The sequence below is a fragment of the Cherax quadricarinatus genome, chromosome 3 (genome assembly GCF_038502225.1).
Source record: "Cherax quadricarinatus isolate ZL_2023a chromosome 3, ASM3850222v1, whole genome shotgun sequence".
In the NCBI taxonomy this organism is placed as follows: Eukaryota; Metazoa; Arthropoda; class Malacostraca; order Decapoda; family Parastacidae; genus Cherax; species Cherax quadricarinatus.
The window spans coordinates 2,613,799-2,625,989 of record NC_091294.1 but is presented as its reverse complement, the minus strand read 5'-3'; the positions used below and the strand labels follow the sequence as shown (position 1 = coordinate 2,625,989).

Genomic DNA, 12,191 nt, shown 5'->3' with positions numbered 1-12,191 from the left:
TCAACTCTTCTAATTTCTTCCTGAGAATTATGTCAATGGCATCACTTCCCAGAGGTGCTCCAAGGAAGATGCTGTTTGTCGGGGCAATGACATACTCCTGGTAGTTTTGATCTCACTGCATTTATCACTTGATGACTGACTGAGATGATTTCACATTTGGATGGATTCAGGATGAGACCCATTTCCTGTCCCCGTGTCATCACCTGTGTAAAATCATGTAGGAGGGACTCCTTTGTACCTGCTAGTGTGCCATCATCCAGGAACCAGATGTTTGGCTCACTGGCCAGTCTGTGATTTCCCTAACTGCTATACAGAAGAGAAATGGTGCGAGAGGATCCCCTTGCTGGACACCGTCTGATGATGTGATTTCATGCTCTCCAAACAGTAGCATTGATTCCTTGCTATATCCAGCTGAAACAAAGGGGAAGAGACCAGGGAAATGTTCTTGTACTGCTGCTAATACCACGTCTCTTTTCAGGAGATTAAATGCATTCTTGAAATTAATTTTACCACTGCATTGTCCTCAGGCAGGTTGTTGATATATGCCCTTGTTGCATGAACCACTGCTTCACTTCATGAAGAGACCTCAAAGCCAAGCTGGTTTGGTTGAAACATCATGGCTGCCTCTGCGCAAATACTTTGGACTGCAGCTTTGGAAGCAAGGCGGCAAAAAGTGTTGCCTACTACAATTGGCCTAATTCCTCCATCCTTCTTTTTAAGTGCACAAAGTGTTGCACCAAAAACGAAAGGTTTAATTTCATCAGGAATCAGACCAGCCAAGGAATTGTTGACATCCCTTGTGATCTCTGAAAGCAGTGTCTCTGCAGTCTCCCCGATAACTGGATTAACCATTTCCTTTAAATGCTGTGGCCTTATTACAGTGTAACCCCCAGCAGAGCCAGATGGGAACAATATTATTGCCTTGTAAATGTTTGAGTCTTCCACAATCAATAGTTCCACAGTGGGGACAGAGGTGTTGGAACTGTTGGTGCCCCTGGTTTCCCTTGCAGGGTGCTTTCCTCTAAGTGCTTCAACCATGTCAGCATCCCTGGGGGCAACTGTATCTTCACTGGTAATAATTCTGATTGTCTCCACTGTGTTTCCCTCTTCAGTTTTCTTGCTCACCTGGACTCTGACTTTTTCACTGTCAGTGGAGTGAGTGGGGGTTCTGCCTCTCCCGTTTTTGTATTGATGGGGAAGACGAATGAGGTTATCAACTCTAGGAAAGTCTCTTAAGGAGTTAATGATCATTGAGGCTAGCCTCTTTCCCCTTCTTTCCGGCACAGCTAAGCAGATATTGCCAAACAGTAGCAAGTTGTGCCATCCATGCCTTGATGGTTGGTGGAGCATTTAGGATAGTGGAACCATTGTTTACTTTTTTTAAGAGGTCTTTAAGTTTCCCAGCTGCATGTGGATGGGCTGCTTTGGGAATGTGTGAGTCCTGGTACCTGTTGCTTTAATTGCTTCCAAGACATCTGATGAGATGTGATTTGTTGGAGTGGGTTCAGGTGCCTGAGGTGGCTCTGGATCATCACTTTCCACAGGAGGACATCCTGAACCAGGGCAACTACAGTGTTTGCGGAGGAAACCATTGGAGTCGAGACAACGAAGCTGTAAGCACGACCGACACTTGCCTCTCCTAGAGTGTGTATATTTGTCACCATCCCCAATTCCTCGGGAAAATATTCACCTAAAGTTACACCATTTTTTCACTAAACGTAACCTATCAAACTAAGCAATCCGTGCTTATAGAGGTAATGTAGTTTGCTTACCTGTTTTTAACATTTCACAGTTTTCTTTAATAGTTTTTTTTATCATCGTGGTGGAGGATGCTGTGAACACTAACTCCAAGGCTGAGGGACTGATTACCTCATCTTTTGTATATAGTTCTACTGTCTTCCTATTATGTCCTAGAATCTGTATTGATAAAGCCACTGGATGGCGAAACGTCTACAATAAAGATATCCAGATGTTGCACATGTGTCTTAACTTTCATATTGTCGGTATTTTATACCTTTCTTGCACATCATAAGTTAATCTTTAAGTTTGCCCAAAATGCTCAGCATACAGAGGGGCTTTTGGCTTTATATTCCTCTGTAAACCTCTGTATTATATTCCTCTGTACAACCATGTAATTTGTCAAAATAAAAATAATCTAATCTAATCTAATCTCTGCCCTATGGCATTCCTCAGGGCTCTCTTCTTGAACCCGTATTGTTTACTGTTTATGTTAGTGGTTTAATCTTAATGTTGCATGCTCATGGGATTTATTATAAATTTTAAACGGACGAAACACTAATCTACATCCAGGTTCTGAGTGTGGAAGTTGCTAAGCTCTGCTTTAGTTTTCATTTCTTGCATATTCGGATTTGAATGAACGTAAGACAGATTTTGGTGAGTGAGAGAGAAAGTCTGTGTAAGAGTAACTCACAGTCGTGAGGTAGTGTAAATATTGATATTTTTTTACGCACACACGTAATATTAATAGTTTAAAAAGCATCAGCTGTTTTTTAACCGATACCAATACTTCAGCACATCCCTAAAATAGTATTTGTTTATTTGCAGATGTACCACTGGCAGAGTGAAGGAGCAAAAAAGTCCTCCGTGGATGATATGGTTCTGCTCACTAAGATCACTGAGGCAGCCATCACTGACAACCTCAAGCGCAGACTCATGGAAGACAAGTAATTGCAAACTTTCTCTTTCTTCCTGAGGAAATTCTCTTGATCCAAGGAATTGGAGCTATCTTCTCCTTCTTTGCATCAAACCTGATTTCATTCCCAAGAAGCTGTATGATCTCTGTGGGTTTAACGCTTCCCAAAAAATATAATGCTCTAAGTAAAATATTTGTTTGATATAATTATGTGAAAGATTAATAATGCTCAGCAGGAATTGTTGATAAAATATTGTGTTATTTGTGTGAAGCGCCAAACCCGTGTGGGTCAGTCTAAGCTAGATTCTTCAAAAACAAGATATAGCTGAATGAATATACAGTATTTTAACTTCTTCATGTTGTATATTAATAGTAAGTAATTGTATTTATGATGTTTGAAGTACATTGAAAATACAGTTATATTGGAAAGGAAAGTAAGAACAGCAGTGTAATCAGATACTAAGATTAAACATTGGTATTTGAGTCCAGGTAAGAACTTTTCTTCTTATATGCTTTGATTTACAAATAATCCAGGCAGCGTTTAACTGGTACAGTTATAACAGTACTATTGTGACTGATTTACAGTGTATATCTAGGGTGAGTTACAAGATGTCATAAATTAAATCTTTAGTTAAGTCTGTTGTAGTAACAGTACTATGCAAATATGTCTACGACAAGGCTTCCTGCAGTGCTGACACTACGTCACTCTACCATCTATTTAATTAATGATAAAATTCAACAAATAATAATAAGTTTAACTAAATATACTGTAGGATTTCCTGCAAGTTTTTTCCCGAGATGAAGGTTAATATTGTACTAACAAAAAGAAAATATAGTGAAGAAAAATGTAGTGGGAAAATAAATACATGCAGTGGAAAAATACACAAATGCAGTATAATGTGATCCTTTATTGACAATGTTTGCCCACGTTTTATCAAGTCACAAACACTGTTAATACAGGATCACATTGTACTGCATCTGTGTTTATTTTTCCACCGTGTTGGTATTTTATACCGTTTATGACCAAAGACAATTTATTAATACGATGATTTACTGACATGAAGATTTATCATTTACAATGGAACCTCTGGTCACAACCACAATTTGTTACAAAACTCTGGTCACAACCCGATTTGGTCGTGACCTGAGCCTAATTTCCCCATTGGATTATATGTAAATACGATTAATCCATTCCAGACCCCTACAAACTGTATGTAAGTATTGTTTTTTTTTAAGATTTTTAAGCACAAAAATAGTTAATTATACCATAGAATGCACCGTGTAATAGTAAACTAAATGTAAAAACCTTGAATAACGCTGAGAAAACCTTGAGCAACAGAGAACACTAACCCTGCATGAATCTGTTTTAGACCCCTATGAACTGTTCGCTGTAAGCAGGTTTTTTTAAGAGTTTTAACCAGAGAACAAAGCATCCTGTAAACAACCAAGAAAACAAAATGAATTCAAAAACACATGAAACACAACACAAGGAGTTCACAGCAAATGAACGCACATCTGACTGAGACCAACAAGGTGAGGGTCTCTGTTAGGTGTACACAAACAGGAAGTGGAGAAAATTGATGCATGTGAAAAGGTGCAGAATGTGAAAATTGGTGTGACTGTGTTTGTTCAGCACCTGAACATGTGTTCGTGACCAAATGCAAAAATTTAGCGAATTTTTTGGCCATGAATCGATTTGTTCATGTTCGGAAGCATTCGTAACCAGAGGTTCCACTGTATGTCAAACGTCTTATTAATATGTCTTCTTTTTCTGTGTCTTAACCACGTGTCAGCTACATCATATTTCAATAACACAAGTGTATTTTACTGGATTTTTTTATTATTATGATTAGTACTAGATTCTTCGTGAGCACAATGGCATCTCAATACTTTATTATCACTTTATATTGCTGCTCCTGTTCACACCATGTACAAGTCTATTTACAGCAAAGCGCTAGTCGACCAGTACAGTCTGCATTGTCAGAACCAGTTCAAGTTGCAAAGGTTGGCAGGTTAGACACAAAAAAGTCAATGAGATCATCAAGAGAAGCTTTGCTACAGCTCTGTGCCCAGCCCTGAGAGAACCTCCATCTTTACTACCCAGCACTTCAGATGTGCCTGCCTACCATCCTGACGGGATCACTTTATATCCCTGGAAGAATGGAAGATTGCTGGTGTGGGACTATACTTGTGTGTCTGCCCTGGACGACACCTACATCCTTTGTAGTGGTGTTCAGCATGGTGGTGCTGAACAGGACCATAGGGTCATAGGGAAGTTCATGAGATTAACAAGTACAGGGAGTTAGCCCACTATTATCACTTTGTCTCTATAGGACCAGAAACCCTTGGCTTCTGGGGAAAACATGTCATGGGTTTCCTCAAGGAGCTGGGGTCTAGATTTATCGAAAGAACTAGGCCCCCGAGGGCTACCACATTTCTCTTCCAGTGCCTTAGTGTGGCCATCCAAAGAGGGAACGCCTGCTGCATCTGCAGTTCCTCACTGACATCTGAGGAGCTCCACAACTTAAATTAGTGTTTCTCCAAATTTTTTTGTAATTCTGCTCTATGTAAATTCCTTTACTAATTAATTAATAAGCTATGTTCCATGTAAAATTAACACACACATGTAACCACAAATAGGTGAAAACAAACACACACACATGCAAGTATGCATAAATGCACGCACGAAGATCGGGGAAGGGCAAAGAGGACCACAGGCAGAGGGGGCCAAAGACTGCAAACCTCACTCAAGGAAGCAGTCAAGCACATCAAGAAATTAGAGAAAGTGCAAAGGTTGGCAACAAAACTAGTCCCAGAGCTAAGAGAAATGTCCTACTAGGAGAGGTTAAGGGAACTCAACCTGACGACACTGGAGGACAGGAGGGATAGGGGAGACATGATAACAACATATAAAATACTGAGAGGAATTGACAAGGTGGACAGAGACAAAATGTTTCAGAGATGGGACAGAGCAACAAGGGGTCACAGTTGGAAGTTGAAGACTCAGATAATCACAGGGATGTTAGGAAGTATTTCTTCAATCATAGAGATGTCAGGAAGTGGAATAGTCTGGAAAGTGATGATGTAGTGGAGGCAGACACCATACATAGCTTTAAAAAGAGTTATGATAAAGCTCATGGAGCAGGGAGAGAGAGGACCTAGCAACGACTAGTGAAGAGGCAGGATCAGAAGCTCTGACTCGACCCCTACAACCACAGTTAGATGAGTACACATACGTACACATGTATGTGTACATATGTGTGTATATATATATATATATATATATATATATATATATATATATATATATATATATATATATACGTATATATATACACACAGTGGACCCTCGCCTAACGCTATTAATCCATTCCTAAGAGCTCAACGTTGGGCGAAATTATCGTTAGGCGAATTAATTTTCCACATAAGAAATAATGGAAATCAAATTAATTCATTCCTGACACCCCAAAGTATGAACAAAAAAAAATTTTTTACCACATGAAATATTAATTTTAATGCACACAAACTGAAGAAGACATGCACAGTTACATGACACTTACCTTTATTGAAGATCTGGTGATGATTGATGGGATGGGAGGAGGGGAGAGTGTTGATGATGTTAGTGTTTAGAAGGGGAATCCCCTTCCATTAGGACTTGAGGTGGCAAGTCCTTTTCCAGGGTTACTTCCCTTCTTCTTTTAATGCCACTAGGACTAGCTTGAGAGTCACTGGACCTCTGTCGCACAACATATCTGTCCATAGAGGCCTGTACTTCCCGTTCCTTTATGACATTCCTAAAGTGTTTCACAACATTGTCAGTGTAATAGTCACCAGCACAGCTTGCAATAGCTGTGTGAGGGTGATTTTCATCAAAAAAGTTTTGCACTTTAAGCCACATTGCACACATTTCCTTAATCTTTGAAGTAGGCAACTTCTTCAATTTCTCTATCCCCTCCTCCGAAGCAGTTTCCTCAGGTGTGGCCTCTTGCTGTTGAAGATGATCTAGCAGCTCATCAGTGGTTAGTTCTTCATTGTCCTCCTCCACCAACTCTTCCACATCCTCCCCACTAACCTCCAACCCCAAGGACTTCCCCTATGCCACAATGGATTCCTCAACTGGCATAGGATTCCCAGAGTTAGCCTCAAACCCTTCAAAATCCCTTTTGTCTACACATTCTGGCCACAGTTTCTTCCAAGCAGAGTTCAAGGTCCTCTTAGTCACTTCCTCCCAAGCCTTACCTATAATGTTTACACAGAACACATGACCATAACACAAGGCACAGATCACTCTTTGATGTTCCTCGTGTCCATCTCACGCTATGCAAAAACTCAATGCACATAAAAGGCCCTAAGATCTGGAATTCATTACCTGTAAATATAAAAGAAACACTACCTGTTTATAAATTCAAGTCTCTTCTCAAAGATCACTTACTCACCCAAAACCAAATAAATACAGAATAACTGAACCTTATAAATTGTATATCTTAAATGTTTCTCGCAATTATATCACATAAATGTTAAACCTAAGACCCAATCTAACTCTGTTATTTTTTAAATACACTACCTAACAGAATACTCCATTCTAATGTACAGCAATGCATGCAACCATATGACCTGTCTTTGTAATACTCATTTGTGCTTTATTGTTATCTGTTTACAATAATGTTTTATCACTGATTACATCATTGTTTATTTAATCTTAAGTTAATTTTAAGCCAGCCTGTAATACTATGCATACAAGTGGCTTTGGCATGCTGCTCTTACCTGTATTTTTTTGTACCTCTGTATGTATGCTCAAATTACTAAATAAATAAATAAATAAATAAATAAATAAAGTGATCTCCCCAAAACTCTAAGAGAGTCATTTGAGTTTCTGAGATCACTACAAAGCACCTTTCAAACATAGCTTTTGTGTACAGTTTCTTGAAGTTGGAAATAACCTGCTGGTCCATGGGCTGCAGGAGAGGAGTGGTATTAGGAGGCAAAAACTTCACCTTAATGAGGCTCATTTCCGCAGAAAGTCGCTCTGCCACGTCTGAAGGATGACCAGGAGCATTGTCTAATACCAGGAGGCACTTAAGGTCTAATTTCTTTTCAATTAGGTAATTTTTCACAGTGGGGGCAAATGCATGGTGCAACCAGTCATAGAAAAAGTCCCTAGTGACCCATGCCTTACTGTTTGCCCTCCACAGCACACACAAATTAGCCTTGAGGACATTGTTTTTCCTGAACACTGTGGGAGTTTCAGAGTGATACACCAATAAAGGCTTTACTTTGCAATCACCACTTGCATTGGCACACATCACCAGAGTAAGCCTGTCTTTCATAGGCTTATGTCCTGGGAGTGCCTTTTCCTCCTGTGTAATGTAGGTCCTGCTTGGCATTTTCTTCCATAACAGGCCTGTTTCGTCACAATTAAACACTTGTTCAGGTTTCAGTCCTTCATTGTCTATGTACTCCATGAATTCCTGCACATATTTTTCAGCCGCTTTTTGGTCCGAACTGGCAGCCTCACCATGCCTTATCACACTATGTATGCCACTACGATTCTTAAATCTCTTAAACCAACCTTTGCTGGCCTTAAATTCACTCACATCATCACTAGTTGCAGGCATTTTTCTAATTAAATCGTCATGCAACTTCGTAGCCTTTTCACATATGATCGCTTGAGAGATGCTATCTCCTGCTATCTGTTTTTCGTTTATCCACACCAATAACAATCTCTCAACATCTTCTATCACTTGCAATCTCTGTTTAGAAAACCAAGTTGTGCCTTTGGCAAGAACAGCTTCCTTGATTGCTGTTTTCTTGGCCACAATAGTAGCGATGGTTGATTGGGGTTTTGTGTACAACCTGGCCAGCTCGGAGACACGCACTCCACTTTCATACTTAGCAATGATCTGCAGCTCAGGCCGCACGTGGACGCGTCTCAAATGAATCGCGTTGAGCAAGTTTTTTAGCGCTAGCCGAGGCAAAATTTTTGTGTTAAAATGTATTGCTAGGCGGATTTAACGTTATGCGATGCATTCGTTAGGCGAGGGCCCACTGTATATATATATATATATATATATATATATATATATATATATATATATATATATATATATATATATATATATATATATATATTTATATATTATCACACTGGCCGATTCCCACCAAGGCAGGGTGGCCTGAAAAAGAAAAACTTTCACCATCATTCACTCCATCACTGTCTTGCCAGAAGGGTGCTTTACACTACAGTTTTTAAACTGCAACATCAACACCCTTCCTTCAGAGTGCAGGCACTGTACTTCCCATCTCCAGGACTCAAGTCCGGCCTGCCGGTTTCCCTGAACCCCTTCATAAATGTTACTTTGCTCACACTCCAACAGCACGTCAAGTATTAAAAACCATTCGTCTCCATTCACTCCTATCAAACACGCTCACGCACGCCTGCTGGAAGTCCAAGCCCCTCGCACAAAAAACCTCCTTTACCCCCTCCCTCCAACCTTTCCTAGGCCGACCCCTACCCCGCCTTCCTTCCACTACAGACTGATACACTCTTGAAGTCATTCTGTTTCGCTCCATTCTCTCTACATGTCCGAACCACCTCAACAACCCTTCCTCAGCCCTCTGGACAACAGTTTTGGTAATCCCGCACCTCCTCCTAACTTCCAAACTATGCATTATATTCACACCACACATTGCCCTCAGACATGACATCTCCACTGCCTCCAACCTTCTCCTCGCTGCAACATTCATCACCCATGCTTCACACCCATATAAGAGTGTTGGTAAAACTATACTCTCATACATTCCCCTCTTTGCCTCCAAGGACAAAGTTCTTTGTCTCCACAGACTCCTAAGTGCACCACTCACCCTTTTCCCCTCATCAATTCTATGATTCACCTCATCCTTCATAGACCCATCCGCTGACACGTCCACTCCCAAATATCTGAATACGTTCACCTCCTCCATACTCTCTCCCTCCAATCTGATATCCAATCTTTCATCACCTAATCTTTTTGTTATCCTCATAACCTTACTCTTTCCTGTATTCACTTTTAATTTTCTTCTTTTGCACACCCTACCAAATTCATCCACCAATCTCTGCAACTTCTCTTCAGAATCTCCCAAGAGCACAGTGTCATCAGCAAAGAGCAACTGTGACAACTCCCACTTTATGTGTGATTCTTTATCTTTTAACTCCACGCCTCTTGTCAAGACCCTTGCATTTACTTCTCTTACAACCCCATCTATAAATATATTAAACAACCACGGTGACATCACACATCCTTGTCTAAGGCCTACTTTTACTGGGAAATAATTTCCCTCTTTCCTATGTACTCTAACCTGAGCCTCACTATCCTCGTAAAAACTCTTCACTGCTTTCAGTAACCTACCTCCTACACCATACACCTGCAACATCTGCCACATTGCCCCCCTATCCACCCTGTCATACGCCTTTTCCAAATCCATAAATGCCACAAAGACCTCTTTAGCCTTATCTAAATACTGTTCACTTATATGTTTCACTGTAAACACCTGGTCCACACACCCCCTACCTTTCCTAAAGCCTCCTTGTTCATCTGCTATCCTATTCTCCGTCTTACTTTTAATTCTCTCAATAATAACTCTACCATACACTTTACCAGGTACACTCAACAGACTTATCCCCCTATAATTTTTGCACTCTCTTTTGTCCCCTTTGCCTTTATACAAAGGAACTATGCATGCTCTCTGCCAATCCCTAGGTACCTTACCCTCTTCCATACATTTATTAAATAATTGCACCAACCACTCCAAAACTATATCCCCACCTGCTTTTAACATTTCTATCTTTATCCCATCAATCCCGGCTGCCTTACCCCCTTTCATTTTACCTACTGCCTCACGAACTTCCCCCACACTCACAACTGGCTCTTCCTCACTCCTACAAGATGTTATTCCTCCTTGCCCTATACACAAAATCACAGCTTCCCTATCTTCATCAACATTTAACAATTCCTCAAAATATTCCCTCCATCTTCCCAATACCTCTAACTCTCCATTTAATAACTCTCCTCTCCTATTTTTAACTGACAAATCCATTTGTTCTCTAGGCTTCCTTAACTTGTTAATCTCACTTCAAAACTTTTTCTTATTTTCAACAAAATTTGTTGATAACATCTCACCCACTCTCTCATTTGCTCTCTTTTTACATTGCTTCACCACTCTCTTAACCTCTCTCTTTTTCTCCATATACTCTTCCCTCCTTGCATCACTTCTACTTTGTAAAAACTTCTCGTATGCTAACTTTTTCTCCCTTACTACTCTCTTTACATCATCATTCCACCAATCACTCCTCTTCCCTCCTGCACCCACTTTCCTGTAACCACAAACTTCTGCTGAACACTCTAACACTACATTTTTAAACCTACCCCATACCTCTTCGACCCCATTGCCTATGCTCTCATTAGCCCATCTATCCTCCAATAGCTGTTTATATCTTTCCCTAACTGCCTCCTCTTTTAGTTTATAAACCTTCACCTCTCTCTTCCCTGATGCTTCTATTCTCCTTGTATCCCATCTACCTTTTACTCTCAGTGTAGCTACAACTAGAAAGTGATCTGATATATCTGTGGCCCCTCTATAAACATGTACATCCTGAAGTCTACTCAACAGTCTTTTATCTACCAATACATAATCCAACAAACTACTGTCATTTCGCCCTACATCATATCTTGTATACTTATTTATCCTCTTTTTCTTAAAATATGTATTACCTATAACTAAACCCCTTTCTATACAAAGTTCAATCAAAGGGCTCCCATTATCATTTACACCTGGCACTCCAAACTTACCTACCACACCCTCTCTAAACGTTTCTCCTACTTTAGCATTCAGGTCCCCTACCACAATTACTCTCTCACTTGGTTCAAAGGCTCCTATACATTCACTTAACATCTCCCAAAATCTCTCTCTCCTCTGCATTCCTCTCTTCTCCAGGTGCATACACGCTTATTATGACCCACTTCTCGCATCCAACCTTTACTTTAATCCACATAATTCTTGAATTTACACATTCATATTCTCTTTTCTCCTTCCATAACTGATCATTTAACATTACTGCTACCCCTTCCTTTGCTCTAACTCTCTCAGATACTCCAGATTTAATCCCATTTATTTCCCCCCACTGAAACTCTCCTACCCCCTTCAGCTTTGTTTCGCTTAGGGCCAGGACATCCAACTTCTTTTCATTCATAACATCAGCAATCATCTGTTTCTTGTCATCCGCACTACATCCACGCACATTTAAGCAACCCAGTTTTATAAAGTTTTTCTTCTTCTCTTTTTTAGTAATTGTATACAGGAGAAGGGGTTACTAGCCCATTGCTCCCGGCATTTTAGTCGCCTCATACGACACGCATGGCTTACGGAGGAAAGATTCTTTTCCACTTCCCCATGGACAATAGAAGAAATAAAAAAGAACAAGAGCTATTTAGAAAAAGGAGAAAAACCTAGATGTATGTATATATATATATGCATGTGCGTGTCTGTGAAGTGTGACCAAAGT

The 12,191-nt window shown here is 40.1% G+C and overlaps 1 protein-coding gene across 2 annotated transcripts in view; it reads left to right on the top strand.

Moving 5' to 3' along the window:
• Positions 1-12,191, top strand: part of LOC128706544 (unconventional myosin-Ie) — a 701,146-nt gene that overhangs the window by 452,892 nt on the left and 236,063 nt on the right. For both annotated transcript variants that reach the window (XM_070089967.1, XM_070089969.1), the window contains one exon: positions 2,566-2,684. In XM_070089967.1, the coding sequence (XP_069946068.1) occupies positions 2,566-2,684 (119 nt within the window). The remainder of the gene's footprint in view (positions 1-2,565; positions 2,685-12,191) is intronic.